This window comes from Camellia sinensis, chromosome 14 (assembly GCF_055761805.1).
Source record: "Camellia sinensis isolate YWXY chromosome 14, ASM5576180v1, whole genome shotgun sequence".
NCBI lineage: Eukaryota > Viridiplantae > Streptophyta > Magnoliopsida > Ericales > Theaceae > Camellia > Camellia sinensis.
The window spans coordinates 69,878,370-69,897,691 of NC_138974.1; the positions used below are offsets into that span (position 1 = coordinate 69,878,370).

A 19,322-nucleotide genomic window follows, 5' to 3' on the forward strand; every position below is an offset into this window, starting at 1 on the left:
CATAATCAACGACTAACATCGAATATACGCATGCTACGCGGATCGACCTCATAAACCGTCCGATTAAATCCAAAACCAACGAGCGCGATCAAACCCCCCGCCAGAATTCAAATTCCCCAAATTCCATCCATAAATACCCGCACCAATCACCTCCAAATCCCCACCATTTCTCAAATCAAAACCCTAACCCTAGATCTACAATTCTCTCTTCCGAACTCTCTGAAAATGTCTGGTCGCGGCAAGGGAGGCAAGGGATTGGGCAAAGGAGGCGCAAAGAGGCACAGGAAGGTCCTGAGGGATAACATTCAGGGCATCACAAAGCCTGCGATTCGGAGGCTTGCGAGGAGAGGTGGCGTGAAGAGGATTTCAGGTCTCATCTATGAGGAGACCCGTGGAGTTCTGAAGATTTTCCTCGAAAATGTGATTCGCGATGCTGTGACCTACACGGAGCATGCTAGGAGGAAAACGGTGACCGCCATGGATGTGGTCTATGCCCTCAAGAGGCAGGGTAGGACTCTCTATGGCTTCGGCGGTTAGATTGTTTCTTAGGCGTGTAGATTAGTAGTCTCTTTTATCTCTATTGATAACTTTCTCTGTTGCCAATCAAGCTTTTTCTAGCATTGTTCTGATGGTGTTTCCAAGTTTTTTGTAATTCTTAGTTCAATATCAGAAGTAATAGAGCTTATGTTTCGTTGCTAAGCATTGGATTTCGTTTGTGTTTCTTCTTTGTTTCTTCAAATTAAACTCTGTTTGCATTGTGAGAAAATGGTCGAGAGGAGAATGCATAAGTCCAGTCCATCTTGTGGACACAGCATCCAGTTGGGCTTGTGGCCAATTATGGGTGGGGGTGATAAATGAATTTAATGAGTTGAATGGTTAACTGTTTAAATTTGATTGGTTAAGTTTGATTTGATAATTTTAATAAATTTTAAAATTTATTTAAGTTTAATTTATTAAAATTTTAAGTTGATTATAATAATTTTTATTGAGTTGAGTTTGATTAATTTAAAATTTTTATAGTATAATTTTAAGTTTATTAATTTAAGTTGAATGAGGAATTTAATATTTAAATTAAATTAAATTAAATTTTTTAAATAAATTTTAAAATATGTTTTCAATTAAATTATCTAGTGAACTAAATAATTCAAATTCTTATTCTATTATAAATATATATATTTTTTAATTTGAATTTTTGAAATATTCAAAAAAAAAAAAAAAAAACCTCTTGCATCCTTCGTGGGAAGGGTAAGGGACAATAGTGATTGTGGTGCATTTATTTAAGGCATATTATGATTTTATTTTTATGATTTAAATCGTTTATTTTGTAAAGTTTGAGTATTTTATGTTTATTAAAAATTATATTAATTGAATATTAACAATTATATGATCGAATTATATATTATTTAAGTTATTTCTCAAAATAAAATTTATTATTTATTTTTTTAGTTATCAATTATATAATTGTTGATATTCGATTAATATAATTTTTAATAAATATAAAGTACTCAACAAATTTTATAAAATGAATGATTTAAATTATAAAAATAAAATTATAATACATCACAAACAAAGACATTACACCCATAACAGTGACCCCTTATCCGCGGAGCTCCCTCCAATTACGATTGCCACGCGTATGTAGTCAAAGCCACAGGTTCTACAGACGTGGATTGAGCTACAAATGCCAGACAAAAAAGCTGTCGTTCGTGCGACCCCCTTCGCTATCTCACTTTCTAAATTATATAAAATTTATATAAAATTAAATTTTACTCAAATGTCTTACTCAACTGTATTTTTTCATCAAATATCTTTCTCAAATGTATAATTTATATAAAATTAAATTTTATATTCATATAAAAAAATATAATCAAACTTTAAAAGTGTCAACTTTTTTTTCTTTCTTTATCCCCATCCCCATCAAATCATCATCACCTCTCTCCCTCCCTCCCTCCCCAACTCTCTAAAAAAAACGACTTTATTTATTTTTTATTTCTATCTAGATTGTAGTAGAAAGAAACATCAACCAACCAAACAAATTATTAAAACTCCACCTGGATATCCGCCGGCGAACCACCCCATAACACGGCGATGCGAAGCGGACATTTGTTCAAGGCTTCTCCGCCGGCGCGCTTGAACATGGCTGTGCCGAGCGAGGACGACGCCGTATTGGTCCAGAAAGGGAAGAATCCAGGTGATCCCCACGTCATCACCATCAATTGTCCCGACAAGACTGGCCTTGGCTGCGATATTTTCCGAACCATTCTCGATTTCGGACTCTACATTACCAAAGGAGGTATCAAAAGCCCAATCAATTTTTTTTTTCCTCCAATTTTCGTTCTCTATTTATTTTTGTGTCTGTGTTTTCTTTGATTTTCTGCTTTACCCTCTAGGGTTTCTTGTGTTGAATTCTCGATATTTGAGTTACAGATTATGAAGCATTTCATAATTCGAACATAATTAAGTATCTAAATATTTTGAGTTTGTCCAATATGTTTATAGGCAACTTGAGTTATTAATGCTATTTTTTAAGTTTCAAATGTTTGATTCTTTCTCTCTTTCTTTGGTTGGGCAAGTTGTCATTGTTCAATCTGTGAAATGTGAATAAAATATATTTTATTTAATTTCACACGCTTTTCTCTTTTTCTTACCAAATCACTTCTCAAATTATCCAACCAAACAAAGTATTATTTTGAGAACTAGATTTTATGTTTTTCTCTTATGTATATGGCTCCCCCGTTTTATGTATGTAGTGTACGTATGCACAGGGACAAAAGCCGGGCATTTTTTTGGTTTGGAGGCTGAAATAAGTGTAGCAAAAAAAAAAAAAAACTTAACTTTTGAAAAATGATGATTAATTACAGTATGTTTGTTTGGGCTGAAAATTTTCCAACGAAAATGTTTAGAAAATGTTTTTTGGAGAAAATATTTTTCTACATTTCGTGGCAGTGGTGGAACAAAGGTGGAGATGGAGGTGGTGACGTGGTGGTGGGGTGGCAGTCACGATGACGGTGTGGTGTTAGAGGTAATAGTGGCACTGGTAGTGTGGTTACATTGGTAAGATTTTAGTTTGGAGAAAGTGTTCTGCCTTTTAAAAGTAAAAAATATTCTCTGTTCAAATAAGCTTATTTTCTGTTATCCATGAAAAATATTTTCGTTTTTTGTTGTGCCAAATGTCAAAAAATACAAAAAATGTTTTCTACACTAATAAACAGATCGTTGCATAAGCATTATGGAAAAATTAGTAAGAAAAAATAAAATCTATATCATTCATTTCTTAATGTTTATATTAACTATTTCATACAGTTTTTGGGGGGCTATATAATTAGGAATGTATAATTTATTAGACTGTCATTTTAAGACAGTTCATTCTATCTGTAATGTGACGTTTTTTTTATATGATTGTAATAATGTTAAGATTGAATGGCACTTTGAGCTTTAGAAGGTGAATTTTCTTTTATTAGATAATAGTTTTCACTGAATTAATGTTCTTTGTTTTTGATATAGATTTTTCTACTGATGGGAGATGGTGCTATGTAGTATTATGGGCGGTTCCTCACTGTAGCACCCCCGTTGTGAGATGGCCAAATTTGAAAAATCGCCTTCAATCTGTATGTCCAACTTGTTCAGTCTCATTTTACTTAAACCAACCATCTCCACGGCCGGCCTCATCTCCACTTTACATGTTAACATTTTGTTGCCTTGATCGAACAGGATTGTTACATGGTAACGACAAATGCCTTTAGTGTCAGCATCTTTTTTATTTATTTATTTATTTTTAAATGTGTAATTGTGAAGTTATAACATGGTTGCTTTACCTTTTCAGATGTTACTCAAGTTGTGTGTGAACTAGAGCTTGCAATTCAGAAAGTAAAAGTGACAACAACACCAGATGGCAGAGTCCTGGACCTCTTCTTCATAACAGATAACTTGTGAGTATTTGTGTTGTGTTAATTATTGTATGAGAAAATATGCAATGCTGTTGACTATATATTATGAAGTGCAATCTACTACGACATGCATGCTATTGAAAAGGTCCATGCTTTGGACCACTTATTTGGTGGACTATCTCTGTCCTTGGTGAAACAACTTCTTAGTTTGCCTATGTTTGATGGATGAAGAATTTACCAATGTGGTGACTTGCCACTGTCTCCTCAATGGAGCAGCCTGGTGGCAACATGATGGTGCTAGCAGCTATCAATGTTATGTTTTCCATTTGTTTGTTTCTTTCTTTTTACTCAGCACACTTTCCACTCCTGGGAGTTTCTTAGATTTCTGTGGTTAAGCTATATGACTTAATTGCCACTTTAACGGTCATTGACTTGATTTTTCCCCTCATCGTATGTCTTGCTGATTAATTTGATGCATGTTTTACTTGGATTTCTCAAATTGTATTGAAAACCAGCACTAGTTCATTGATCACAACCACAATGGTATATTCACGAGATTAGGTTCAAAAACTCTCTCTCTCTCTCTCTCTCTCTCTCTCTCTCTCTCGCTCGCGTGCGCGCGCGCTCTCAATTTGTACATGTAAAATAGATTCCCAGTGTTTTTCTTATGGGTTTACTGTCTATTTGATTTTCTTGGAAGTGGAACTTTTGTCCTGCCCCACTTGTTAGGGCTTGAAATCTCTCATAGTTTTCCCACCATTATTTATCAAGCAGTCTCTTTTTCTGACAATGATCAGATGGTATAAATAATTTGAAGAAGTTAAAAACTAATTTGTCAGTGGTAGGTTGGAGGATGAAAAAGATTGGCTGGTTTTGATTTGTTATCCACCATTTTCATGAAACATTTTTTTTAAGGAATCATTTAAAATCCATTTGCATTATACATTTTCACTATTTGCTTCAATGTCGTTTCAGGGAGCTCCTCCACACAAAAACGAGACAAGATGAGACTTGTGAACAATTGCGTTCTGTTTTAGGTGAATCATGTATTAGTTGTGAACTTCAGTTAGCTGGATCTCAGTACGATCGTCATCAGGGTTCGTCTTCCCTATCTCCAGTTGTTGCTGACGAACTATTTAGATGTGAACCATCAGATAATGAAACTTGTGCACAGGCTCTTAGCCCAGATATGAAAAAATTGAAGAATGCCAGTGTAACAGCAGACAATTCCTTGAGCCCAGCTCATACATTGCTTCAGATACAGTGCATTGATCACAAGGGCCTCCTTTATGACATCATGCGAACATTGAAAGACTGCAATATTCAGGTACTTATTTGTATCTTCCCCTCATACAGAATCAACAGATAACCAGTCATCCACACAAATGATATCTTTTACATTATAAGCTTCAGTCAGCATCATTTTGGGAGTAGGGTTTGGGGTATTCCACTTGTTAGCTTGCTGTAGGAGGTCCTAGTTTTCTTGTTGCTAGGGAAGAATGGCGTGATTGAGATTTCTTTAGCTAAAAAAAGGAAAAATTGTTGACTTGGTTTGCTTCCTCTCCTAGGCACACAAAAGAGGGAATCATGGTGTAGAAATACTATTCTATTTTGCTGGCTACCTACTCTTAAGAATCTGTACTGCTCAAGCTTCACACACCTCATCTAGTGATTACGCCTCTTCTAGATCAATTTTTTTTTTCAGGGGTAGGTAATTGAGTTAGATATACCAAAAAAAATAGATGTTACAGTGAAGCTCAATACACCCCCATAGGGTACAAGAAAGATGGCTGTGCAAGCTTTCAAAACAAAGCATTCAAAAACCTAGCACTAAAATAAACTCCCACAGCTCGAGAGCTAGGCCAAATAAACAATCAACATGCAAGGACAACACCTATTATTTCATTTAAGGCATACAACTAGAATTCTTAGAATTGGTAGAGAGGTTTGAGCACGCTTCACAAGATGTGTCCTCATCCTTGCTCGAGCAGCCTTCGGGCACACTTCAGGCAGAGCTTGCATGATTTCTGCAAACATCTATGTAGTCCGCTTGAACGGCCTTTGGGAGCACTTTGAGTGGGGTCCTCTAGATCTAAGTGAAATTGCTTGTTTTGCACTGATTAAAACACTAATTCTATTGGATTAATCTAGGATCAAGTTAGGTAATTTTGTACTACTTAAAAAGCAAGTGTACTAAATCTAAATTCTAATGCAACATGCACATGCAAATTTAATTGTGTGAGTAAGGAGCGAAACTTGGATTATTGGTGCCGGTCTTCAAGCCACAACACTCTCTCGGACACTCATCCTAACCTGACTATTCTTACAAGCAAGCCCAAGCTAATTCAGCCAACTCTCCGTTTGTCTTACAGAAATTGCCAACGCACACTACATATTGTAACTCAAAATTTGACTTCGAGCCAATCTACGCTGCCTTCAATTTTTCATTGTGAATCACCGTAATAGATATGATCATTCTGTATCAAGCATTATTTTTCTTGTTTGGCTGATTAGCATTTTTGTTACTGATATATGCTATTTTGCTTCTTTTTATCAGATAGCATATGGTCGACTTGGTCCCGTTAGAAAAGGTAATCGTGAACTGGACCTATTTGTCCAGCAAAAGGATGGTAAAAAGATTGTGGATCCCGAGAAGCAATGTGCATTATGTTCTCGTTTGAAGGCGGAGATGCTTCATCCACTACGCGTAATTATTGCAAACCGTGGACCAGATACTGAACTCTTTGTTGCTAATCCAGTGGAGCTTGCAGGAATGGGAAAGCCACGAGTTTTCTATGAGGTCACACTTGCGTTGAAAACTCTTGGAACCTGCATTTTCTCGGTAAGTAAATGTGATATTATAAAGGGAAGCGATCAAGAACCATCAGCACATTGTGGCTTCAGAGATCCAGATATAAGACCATTGTGGAAATTTTTTTGCCATGCCTGGGATACCAACCTTACCACTTCCAGACCTAGCTTTAAGCTAGAAGCTTGTGCACTGGGTTTGACATTTTATTATGGTATTGTTATTGATAATTGAATTTGGAAAAATCTGTTGGGGGATAAAAGTGGTGGGGTCAAATCTCCAATAACCACTATCTAAGAAGTGCAGACACTTCGTAGGCGTGTTCTTGTCGAACACTTCCCAACAAGTGTCCAACTCATCCAAGTGTGCCCTTTTTGTTTTATTTTAAAAAAAGAAAAGAAAAAAAAGCAACTTCTTAGACATTTGGAGGATACACATGTTCATCCTTTAGACATTCATAAAACTAATTTAGAGCTTGAACAAAATAACTTATGATGCAATGATAAGAAAGCAAGCCTGATTTTTTTTCAATTAGGTTCTATAGTTTGGTTGCTGTCCAGGTCTGATTGCTATCCGCAAGTCAAGAAAAATAATCAGTGTGTTTGGTTTGAGTTTTCTGGATTAAGTTTTTTGAAAACTGAATTTTTTGGTTTTCGTGTTTTTTTTTGTTTTGTTTTTAGTGAATATTTTTAAAATTTTAAATATTTTTTTTTACTTTTTTAGATGCACCTTATTTAGATGTATCTAAAAAGTAAAAAATTTGTGAAAAAATATTTTAAAAAATTAATAAATACGTAAAAATACAAAAAATGTATTGAATTCTTGTATTTTTATTTTTATTTTTTGTATTTTTGGTATTTAGTGAATTTTAAAAAGATTTTTTTTACAATTCTTTTACTTTTTAGGTTTATTTATGTTAGGTGTGTCTAAAAAGTAAAAAAATTGCTTAAAATATTAAAAAAACTCAGTAAAAACAAAAAAATACGGAAAATAAAAAAGTAGAATTTTTTAAAAAGTATTTTTGGAAAAATGGAACCAAGCGCAAGCTATGAAAAGTGCTTATGACGCAATGATATGAAAGCAAGCCTGATTTTTTTTCAATTAGGCTCTATAGTTTGGTCGCTATCCAAGTCCGATTGTTATCCGCAAGTCAAGAAAAATAATATAAATTTATAGGAGTTAGTGTTGTGTTGCATTTTGTTATTATCTTTTAATGATTTATTCATATATTGTGACATATAATACATATTTAAAACTATACATGTTGTGCATATCCCCCATGTGTCATGCCTTGCATTTTTTATATTTTCTGTCATTTTATATTTTCTGTCATTGTGTCCGTGCTTCTTAGACTATTATATGCTTGTCAATACATTTCTCTCATTGCGGTCATGCATCCGTCCAGTAATTCTCTGAAGGATACCCTAATGTGGGAGTTAATACCTTATTCACACGTCACCCTGTGCGAACAAGGTTCTTGAATCACTTTCCAATTCTAAATTATAAAGTTGGCTGGTGAAAATCCATTTAATGGTCTATTGTCTTTTGGCTCATAGGCTGAAATTGGGAGGCATTCAACTGCGGATCGGGAGTGGGAGGTGTACAGGTTCCTTTTAGATGAGAACTGCAAATTTGAATTATCAAAAGTGGTTGTTAGAAATCAGATTGTGAACAGGGTTAGAAGAACATTGATGGGCTGGTGAGCTGATCCTTTTGCGTTGTCCTTCACTCCCCTTAACATGTTCGGTACTTCTCCTGTATTTTGGGCTTCGAGGATCAGTTGATTTGTATGAATAGAGAGCATTATCGTCAACAGTCATGTTAGGCTTGTAAGGTTTGCATTCTTGAATCTTATTTAATCCGAATGCTGTGTCCCTTGATGTATTTAAGGTTTGCTTTAACAACCGGGCTTTCATCCAGTAATACTACAAATTTATACTTAATTACTCAGAATTATCATCTTACAATTATGATTTATTTTTATATAGACTCCACACCATACAAATTTAATTACAATCGCACAATCCCATTTGGGATAAATTCGGGAAAATTAAGGGCGGCTATCTACAATTACTCAGCTTTCACCTGGCCAACTCTCCAGGAAATTCAATCACTTGCCAGAAAAATGTTTCTTTTGTTTAATTTAAGAATCATCTATATTAATTTAGGAATTTGGTGCCATTCTTGAGATTTCTTTTGGACTGGTTTCTGTTTTAGTTAATCTGTATGGGATGTGTACCATTTCTACGAAATACGCAGGTATAGATAAACTATTTTTTTTTTTTTTAATTCAAATTATTCTCCTTTAGCTTCTCATATTGATGTGTCACTTCTATAATTTCAATTTGCTAATTTTGACAAGTTGAATAGCTCCGAAGGAAAATTATTGGTTGCCCCATAGCGTTTACACCAATCATCAATTGGCATTTCGTTTTTTGGTTGAACAAACACATAAAAATAATAGTGTCCTTAGGCTATGTTTGATTGACAGGATTAGAGTATGTGATTGAGATTATTAATTCGTGGATCCAATAATCCTGTGTTTGTTTTGATATTTTATTTTAGGAATATTAATCCAATAGATAACTATTCTAACAAATTTATAAGATTATTAGTAATGGGTAAATGTGAGATTATATATCCTGAGCTGGAAAATAAAATAAAGATTCTTTTACCCTTGATTAAAAATTAAAACAATTATTATTTTTATATAATTTTATATTTTAGAAGGCTAAAAATAATTTTTAAAAATTTAAAAATATTTTTTGATATTTATTTTATCAAATTAGTTTATATTTTTTTAAAAAAATTTAAAAAACAAACCAAATATGGCATTTGTATTTTGTTTTTATTTATTTGTTTATAATTTTTTCAAAACCACGTTTATGAAGAAATTTTGATAAAATAAAGATTGTGAAAAAAATATTGATGGAGGGTAAAATTGAAAAAGAAGATAAATATAATTATAATTTTACATTTATATATTTTCTTATCTAATGTAAATCCAATCATGGACAAGGGGATAAGGATAATAAATATCACACTGATTTAATGGAATTATTAATACATTTATTGTTGATCTTAAGAATCAAACATGACCCTACTGTATAAACTAATCTCATTAAAATTGGAATGCTACTGAATAGTTTTCAAAAAAAAAAAAATCCAAAAAAGTTTTGGGAGTTGTTGTCAATGTGGATGCTTGTAATTGCTTCTTTATTTATTACTGACAACATAATTATTACTGACAACATAAGTTGATAAGTCCAGCAAAAAGTTAGAAGGAAAAGAATTTTTAAAAAATATTGTACAAAAAAACTCAAACAAAAAATGATGTCAAAAAATGAGGGATTGTTTAGTTTGTATCTTAAGCTATAATTTTTGAGAAAAAATTTTAAAATTTTATTTGATTCAATTTTATTTTTTTTTAATTTCTAAAATCACTTTATCTCCTACACATCAATTAATCACTTTTTCTCTCTCATCTTTCATACTTAATCATTTTTTCTCTCACACATATCTATTCAACTACAACAAAATATCAAATCATCCTACACTCCCAAATTTCAAAATTATTTTCAAAATATACAAACAAACAAACCAAAAAAAATTTTAAACTCTCTTCCCAAATTTTTTTCTTTAAAATTTATCTTAAAATAGAAACCAAACACATCCGATATTCTTGAAATTATAAATAATTATTGTTTTATTTTGAGAGGAAACAAGCATAATTTAAAACTTACTAAAAATTCTTGCACATTTTAAACCAAAATTTTTAAAGCATTTTGTCTAATTCCATCGCAGAATACAATTCCTACAAGATATGCGTAAATATTTTGCTTCTATGTGGCTATTTACGTTCCAATCCCGCTTGGTAGCTCGAAATCCCCGTTGCTCGACTGGACCGAATATCAAAACGACGTCGTTTTGATATATATATATATATATATATATTTCTTTTCTCTTTCTCGTTTTTCTACAAATTTGTTGATCTGAAGATTGAAGAAGAAAAGAAGAAGAGGAGTGAAGAAGAAGATCATCAGCCAATAAAAAATCAAAATCAGAAATCAAGAACATCCTCATCATGAAGATCAGAAAAAAAACCAGGGAAAAAAAATTCTTTGATTGATAGATCTACCAATTCTTTGACATCAAGAACAAAAAAAAAAAAATCAGAAAAAAAAATCAAGAACATCATCATCATCAACACATCAGCCAACAATTGCCAACAATTATTTATTTATTTTTTCTTTCATCTTTAGAACAACATCAAGGACAAAAAAAAAATAAAAAATTCAAGAACATCTTCATCAACACCATCATCAACAACAACATCATCTTCATCAACATCATCATCAACACATCAGCCAACAATTTTTTTTCTTTCACCTTCAGATCCAGGAAAAAAAAAAAAATTAGAGAAATCAGAGTCACCGTTGTTCACCGTCGCCAACCCTCCATCACCGTCGCCTCTCTTTCTATTTCCGTCTCTCTCCCTCTCTCTTTCTCTCTATTCGCCTCCCTCCGTTTCTCATATATAAACGCAAAAAGAAAAAAAGAAAAAAAAACCTATCCATAATGACGCCGTTTTAGTCAGTTGTACCATTCGGGCCACTTATCTTTCGAGTTACCACTTATTTTTCTTTACATTTAAAGAGTTTTAAAAATTAAAAAAATTTATTTAAAATTTTAATAAATTAGAATTGCTCAAAAGCCTGAAAGCTAGAGAACAAACAAACCTGAGTCACATGTAGAGTAGTCGTTAAGATAGGCACTGTCTAGTTCGATCCTGCCAAAATACACCCGCCAAATGCCCACACAAATACACTCAAACCACGGACCACCCAAAAAACAAGTACACAAACTCCGAACCACAATCACCGACTCCAGATTCTTCCACTGATGATGACTCATTTTTCCAAACCACCTCTCCAAGCCACGTGTAAATTCCCTCAAACCCCCACCGTCGCATTGACCCTCCTCCACCACGCCACTTTGCACTCACTGCAGATCTTCTCTCTCTCTCTCTCTCTCTCTCTCTCTCTACATATGTATGCATTTGCACATTCGTAATTAGGGCTGCTAGGGTTTCCATGAGAATGCCGCAAGTTCCAGCTACAGCTCCATCGCAACGAACCTCTGCTTATCTCTTCGCCCTCACTCAAGAAATCGAGAAAAAGCTTCAGCGAGTCCGTATATATATATCTCGTGTTCAACTTCTTGTTAAGTGTTTGTTGCGATTGATCTATTATTGAATTGGATTTGAACTTTGTATGTGTTTGTGTTTGTTGCAGGCACTGGCATCGCCGTCGCAGAGACGCAACTTGTTGCAAGGGCTTTTCGCGGACATCGCTTTAGAGGTTGATGATCGGGCCAGAGGTGCGTGTGTTGCTTGGTTTTTTAACTAACTCGTTGATGCTCAAATGTGTTCATTGATTGTTTAAATGAATGCTATTAGATGAGTATACAAGCTTGTTTTCAGTTCTGGATTAGAAAACTTGTAATTTTCCGATTGTGGAACATTTATGTCATGGAGTGCAAGTGCATTTGTGTGTATCATGAAGTTTGGTGTCTGTAGTTAATATCGTTATAACGTCATTTCTATGAATTTGATAATTAGTCATTGTCATCAGCTGTGGACATGCAGTGATTCTCTACAAATTCTTGTTTATTATATTGGCACCGTTAAGTTTGCAGTGACACGATTTGATTGGCAATTGTTTGAATCCGTCCAATTGAGAAAAATTAATGAATGATAATTGCCTTTGTGGATCTCAAAGGCATTCTGTTAATCAAATTTAATCTATCCGCACGCGGCTTTAGTCATTTTTTGGGCTTCAAAATACCTGGCACCACAGATATTAATTTTGTTTAATGTCAAAATTCACCTTGTATGGAATGAGACGTTCAATTTATTGATGAGGTGAATATGTTTAGCATGTCTTTTACATTTGATGGTTCCCCAGAAAAGCTCACAGAAGCCTTCACTATAAAAATTAACCACTTGGTCATTGTTTGAACACAATCTCAACAGATACATATTTGTAAAAATGTTATTTTGCATGATGTTGCAACAAGATATTGCAACAAGACATTGCAACAAGACATTACACAATCTCACATTTTGACCTTCAATCTATCATCTCTTCCTATTTTGATGAAACAATCTATGAAGATCATCTAATGAATGAAAGAGTGGTAGCTGTTACCCTCTAGGATAGTTTGTCCAACTCACATTAGAAAAGATAATAAGAAATGGAAGCAAGTCTTTCATAAGTTTGAAAGGGTATATAAAGAATATGTGAGTTATACATGAAATTGCCAAAGCTCTTTTGGAATGATGTAAACCAGCCCAAATGTTTTGAAATTGGTCATAAGAAAATTGTTAGTCAAAGTATGTGCTTTGACCTGTGTTGTCCCATGAACGAATGATTAGAGGGATTATGCTAGTATTGGTTTGTTCTGGGGAGGAAAACTGACCAATGGTAAGAAATACCTAGTTTGTATTCGTTCTTATTTTGTGTGAAAATTAAAGACTCAACTAGAGAAGCTGTGTGCCTATTGGATATTTTATGGCTTATAATGGTTCACTCATTGGATGTGTATGTTGTAAATTGTTACATAAGAGGAGGGTATTACGCTGTTCATAATCAATGGTATCCTCTGGCACCTTAATATCTTATGTCACAAGCTGAAGGACATATTTGGAATCCAAGGAGGAAGAGAGATATCGGTTAAATGGCATCAGAGAAACATTTTTTGACTTTTTTTGGCTTTTCTATTGACTTTTTAAAGTGGTTTAAGTTGCCTTTTTCCGGGAACAAGAGTAGCCAAATGACAGTTGGCTTATTTTGGCAACTTGGGCTTATAAGCTAGCTTAGCCTTCCTTTGGCACTTGGCTTTTAAGTTTAACTTATTGGCTTAAAATAAACCCACAAATAGCTATTGCTTATGAAAGCTAGTTTATTTGGTACTCTCTTATTAACTTATTAGTTTTTATTAAGTTTTATCTAAACTTTTTTTTAGCATAAGCTTGGCTTTTGAGTGAGAATAGAATATGCCAAATGAACTTTATTGATTGAGCTTAAAAAAGCTGCTTATTAGATGTGCCTGAATAAAGCTAATTACTACTTCTTTATGTTATTTTTTTTTTGCATTGCAATTGAAACAGATATAATTCTCAGCAGGGAAGATCTAATTTCCTCCTTTGAAGATGGGGCTGAGGGCCCGTTATGCTTTTATGACGTGCTTGCCGATTATTTTGTATGGGAACCTGAGAAGGGAAATCCAATTCTTGATTTGATAGTCCAACTGTGGAGCCAGTCATTTGCGTCTCATATTTTCTCACTTCTGTTCCACAAATGGGTATGTAGCAACTTTTCTTTTTTGTTATATTTGTTGTGTAAGTTTTTCTTCTCAATGTGTGATGTTGAATGTGGTGAAGTTTTGTTTAATAATAGAAACTAAATTTTTGTGTTCCTAATTATCATGTCTATCATTTGAGGTGATTAAATAACAACATATATTTGTGCTGAAAAGTAGGGCTGATCGCGGGTCGGTTTTGGCCGATGTAGAAGCTGACCGGAATCAATGTCGGGACAGTTTATGGGGTCATGTCGGACCGTTGTAGAAGACAGTTTACGGGGTCATGTCGGACCGTTGTAGAAGACAGTTTATGGGGTCATGTCGGACCGGTGTAGAAGACAGTTTACGGAGTCATGTCGGACCGATGTAAAAGCTGACCGGAATCAATGTCGGGACAGTTTACGAGGTCATGTCGGACCGTTGTAGAAGCTGACCGGAATCAATGTCGGGACAGTTTACGGGGTCATGTCGGACCGTTGTAGCAGAGGTTGTGGTGGTGCACCAAGGGGGCGACTTAGGGAGTGCGCCATGAGCGACTTATACATGATACTGTGTATAACCCCCCCTCAAACTCAAATAGGTGTGAAGAGAGAAACCTATTTGAGGTTGAAACAAAGGGATTGATAAAGCTGACCGGTGTAGAAGACACTGTATGAGTGTGTATATAGGCTGCCCAAAAAAAAAATATACATGGATGTAGATATCGAGCCCTCAAAAGGCGTGCCCTCAAAAGGTGTGCCCAATGTGTGAAAAGGCGTGCCATCAAAAGGCGTGCCCGATGCATCAAAAGGCGTGCCAGATATGATGGCGAGGCACGTGAGTGCTGTGGCTGGCGTGCCCGTTTGTCTGGCGTCAAGAGGCGCGCGATGCGCGTGGCTGCCTCGGCTATTTAACCAAGACAGAGCCTGAGGCCGAGGCAGAAGCAAGAAACCTGCGAAATCCTCTGTAAAACTCTTCGTTGTGCTGAAAGAGAGAGGCTGTAACACTGTTGTGCTGAGAGAGAGAGAGTCTGTAACACTCTGGGGCGAGAGAAAATGGCTTCGTCGTCCCGTGGTCTGCTGACTCTCTTTCCCGACCTCAACGAGTCAACAAGAGAGATAACGGGTGCGGTGTCCCGTGAACCGCAACCAAACACCACTGGGTTTGCTCCGTTGAACTTTCCGATGCAGTCGGTGGAGCAAAAAATGGCAGTGCAAACGGATGTGGAGGCTAATCAGTATACTTTGAAGGCATGTGTGGAGTCCATGACGGCGGTCACAAACTTGTCGCACCGGCTGCAGAGTAGGACAAATGAGGTGCAGCAATTAAACTCCCAGCTGGCTCTGCTCCAACGCATGTATAAGGATGCGCGAGCAGAGATAAGCGTGCTAAGGGCAGAAAACAAGGAGCTGAAGCGGAAGGCCACCGTGATGTTCCGATTTGGAGGGCCACCATATGCTGCAATGGAGGAGCAGGGAGGAGTGAATGTGCTCGGTGGCGTGGGAAACACGGAGGCAACACCGGCAAGGGCCGTCCAGGACGGAGGCAAGAAGAAGAGACCTGCAGCAGAGTAGAGAAGAAAAATCCCACTGTGGATGTGGTTGTGTTGGTTTTTGTTTTGTTTTTTTTTTTTTTTTTGTTTTTTTTTTTTTTTTTGTTTTGTTTTTTTGTGTAAAAAATGTGATCGGGGTTGATCCCGGAGATGAATAAAATGAGGTTGGTGTGCAGTTCGTCTTCGTCTTCCGCTTTTGTTTCGTTTTTTTTTTTTTTTTTTTTTGCAAAGAAATAGAATAACAAAAAAAGGTTTCGTGGGCCACGGTGTTGTGAAAACCTGCAATGAGTTTGGGAAAGAAAAAAAAAAAAAAAGAAAAGAAAAGTCGGAATGTGATCATGGGTTCTGAATGTGGTCTTAAAAATAATAATAAGAATAATAATAATAAAAAAGTCGGATTTTAACGAGAGCAAAACATATTATAAGAAAAGTTGGGGAATATGGTGTGGGCAAAAGGTGCTTTAAAAAAAATAAATAAATAAGTAAACAAAGTGGAAGGAGATAAGAATATCATGATTTCTTTGAGGGTCTGGCGACATCACATTATGGGAGGTGTGGAGTCTGACAAAATAAAGAGTGGGAAACATGATGATGTTTTTTTTTTTTTTTTTTTTTTTTTTTTTTTTTTTTTTTTTTGAAAAGAAGAGATAAAAAAAATAAATAAATAAGAAAGAAATAAATAAATAAAGAAAAAAGTAGTAAAAGAAAAAAGGGTTGCTCTCTCTCTCTCAGCACGGAGAGAGATTAAAGTGCATTGGTTAGGGGATCACGTGGGTAGCTGTTCTTGTAACAGATTGTGGCTTTGATGCTTTCAGGCGTGCAGCACGCTCAACAGGTGATGGCTTCTTACGTTTTAGCAAACCAATGCGTTTAAGCTGTTTTTCACGCTTTGAAGTAGAAGTTGAGAGAGAGAGAGGCTGATGCCATCGAATGGACCAAGATTGAGCCCGTTTAGAGCACCTTGGCAGTCTGACAGGACTCCATCACCGGCGTCCCTCTCTACTAATCCTCAGTCATGGGTTCACCATGGTTCAGCTGCTGGTGCAACTAGCCTGTAAGCTACGTGCATAGATGTGGTGCATGGATGAAGATGAAGTGGTGGTCGCACCCTGATGCGGTTGGACGTAGGCAGTACGTCCTGGTTCCTCGGGAAGCACCGTTGAGGCCGGTGTCTCATGATTCCGGGGTGAGTCGTCACCACCGGTGTGGTTGTAGCCGGTTTCACTGGGCTGCGTTGGTGCGTTAGAGAATGGAAGCATAGCAGTATATACATTGAGAAGGCAAAGTGGGTGCCGCATCCTGATCGTTGTGTATCTTCTTCCTTGAAGTGTACATCGTAACAGATCTTGAGAGGTGAAGCGAAGATCGTATCTGATCTATCTGTACCGATGAAGGAGGCCCTCGGTTCGGCTTCAACTCCAGGAGAGTGTAAAAGAAATTGAGAGAGAGAGTAGATGTGAAATTTATGGCAGCGGAGTGAAGGTATGTATAGAGGTCCGGCGGGCGGCCAAGGCGAGGCTGCCGCCCGCCGGTGAAGCGGAGTTACTAAGTTGTTAACCTTGCTCTGATACCATGTGAAAGAAATTGATGTATATTATTGATTGATGTATTACAAGATTGTTGTGTATTGTATGTGATACATTCAAAGAGGAATGAACTCTCTCTTTATAGAGAGAAGAATGGTTACATTGGATACCAAAGTGCTCCACTATCACCGAAAGCAAAAAGGAAAGCATAAACTTATACAATTAATAATTATACTAAAGCTAAAGATTCAATTAACAATTTAACAATTATATTATTTATTTTTTGTTTATACTCTTGCCCTTCGCACAACACTGTTTTGTTAATATGTAATGCTATAATGATAAACAAAGTATCATCCTGTCCTTTCTCTCTTCCTGTTCAAACAAATGGATGAAGGAAGAGAATGCTTTCCCAAGCGTAACCTTTTCCATCCTCCTGGTCTTTCCTCCCTTAAGTTTTCCTCCACTCCCATGCAATGGAGCTTTGAAGAGTCTTAACTGTATTTTTTTTTCCCCAGTCATTGTAGTTTTCAGAACATCCAGACTGATAGTTTATGGAGTATTTATGATTGTGCATGGAGGTTCCTTTCAGGTAGCTAGTGTTTACATAACTAATACTAGAATATTAGTTACGGCCTTATAGGAGATTTCAACGGATGAACCAGTTTGTGGTGGTAGGTTATGCTGTTCTGAGTGGTTCATTTGGGCAAGAACCAAGGGAACACCTGTGTCAAACCTTAAGTATAATGTCCTTGCTTTGTCATCTACATTTCAAATGATTTCCTTGTTCATATTTCAGTTATTATGATGAAGGGTTTTGAATGTCTGATTTTAGTTCACGTAAGTGGGAAAATTCTGCCAAGTTTTAAAGCTTTTTATACATTAACCCTTGCTTTCCTGCTTATACTTATAGCAATGGGCATAGGAAAATACTTATGAGATATGAACCATATTCTTCAGTACTCTGGAACAGTTGCGTTTTATATCTGCTTCTGGTCATTAAATCTTGGGCCTTGCTTATACCCTTTCTAATTGATATTGCATAATGCTTTAAGATGTTGACCATAGTTAGTATTTTTGGCATTTGCTTCTGCACAATCAAATCTTACCATAATCGACTTTTCCTTTGGGAGTCAGATTCTTACTGGCATGCATTTACATATACGGATGTGCATTCAGTACACAATTGAGTTATGCACGATTAAATTTTAGTATTTTTTGCTACTCCTTTGGGAGTCTGTTCTTAATGACATGTATTTTATGTGTGTAAGTGTATGTACATTATGTTCAAAATGAGATTTATGTGTGAGCATGAAGAAGTGTTCTCTCCATGTTGAAGGGAGTTTAATGTTAGATAGGAACTCCTCCTATCCAAGAAGCTTCGGATGTCTCTCTGATCTTTGACAATGATTAGGTCCCGCACTCAGATAGATGTGTTAAAAGTGCAGAATCAGATTTAACATAGTCCACTTACTTGGATTGCCTGAAAATGTACTATTTTAAATTGGTTATTTGAGATCAATTCTATTATCGAAGTTTATGTGGACGTTTCACATGTATGGAATAGAGGATGTCATTCGCTGAGGTCGTGGGAAGCGAGTCTGAACTCTTTTGTACCCCAAAAATGATAATTATCTTTTGAATAGATAAGAATTTGATCCCAATAACCATACATGCAATGGATCATTCATGTATTCTCTTATATCACTTAAATAGCTTATACTGTTATACAAGTAACTAGAATTGCAACCCCTGCTTGTTTGGAATGAAAAGCTTACCTTCTTCAGCAAATTTTAGTTGTTCTATAGCATCTAGCGTGTCTTGTGCAATTGTGTCCCCCGTTATAAGTGAAGTAGTATTATCAAGGCACCAAGGGAATTTCACACGTATAAAACTATGGAGCAAAACGATCAGTCAACAATCCCCAATACAGACTATACTGAAGAGATAAGAATCTACAATTGGTATAGAGGTTGTTCTCCCCCCTCAAAAGTCCTTAACCCAAATAAGCCACATCAAAAGGCAAGCCTTCTTCCTTCTCTTACCTACTTTCCCCCCTCCAGACATGTCTAATTCTTACACACCTCAGGAACACCCAATGACACTAAAGCCTAGGATCACCAATAAAGCTCCGTAGTCACCAGCAATAAATGAGGTGATCAACCAACTCTCCATCTTGTTTGCACATGCAACAATTCACAATG

General features: G+C 35.9%; 3 protein-coding genes across 6 annotated transcripts in view; all 3 read left to right on the forward strand.

Moving 5' to 3' along the window:
- Positions 1–225: 225 nt before the first annotated feature.
- Positions 226–537, forward strand: LOC114295694 (Histone superfamily protein). Its single transcript, XM_028240003.2, has one exon. It carries the CDS (start codon positions 226–228, stop codon positions 535–537), a length of 312 nt encoding a protein of 103 aa, XP_028095804.1.
- Positions 538–1,672: 1,135 nt separating this feature from the next.
- LOC114295688 (ACT domain-containing protein ACR9) lies at positions 1,673–8,649 on the forward strand. Its single transcript, XM_028239990.2, has 6 exons — positions 1,673–2,293; positions 3,505–3,723; positions 3,824–3,929; positions 4,863–5,214; positions 6,445–6,729; positions 8,253–8,649. Exons 1-6 carry the CDS (start codon positions 2,089–2,091, stop codon positions 8,397–8,399), a joined length of 1,314 nt encoding a protein of 437 aa, XP_028095791.1. The 5' UTR covers positions 1,673–2,088; the 3' UTR covers positions 8,400–8,649.
- Positions 8,650–11,414: 2,765 nt separating this feature from the next.
- The window catches only part of LOC114295644 (K-stimulated pyrophosphate-energized sodium pump protein), a 34,278-nt gene continuing 26,370 nt past the window's right edge, over positions 11,415–19,322 (forward strand). For all 4 annotated transcript variants that reach the window (XR_014350181.1, XM_082904359.1, XM_082904360.1 and 1 more), the window contains exons 1-3: positions 11,415–11,885; positions 11,991–12,075; positions 13,868–14,061. Coding sequence is in view for 3 of the 4 variants with exons in the window: in XM_082904359.1 (XP_082760485.1) it covers positions 11,790–11,885; positions 11,991–12,075; positions 13,868–14,061 (375 nt within the window). In the remaining variant the exon portion in view is untranslated. The remainder of the gene's footprint in view (positions 11,886–11,990; positions 12,076–13,867; positions 14,062–19,322) is intronic.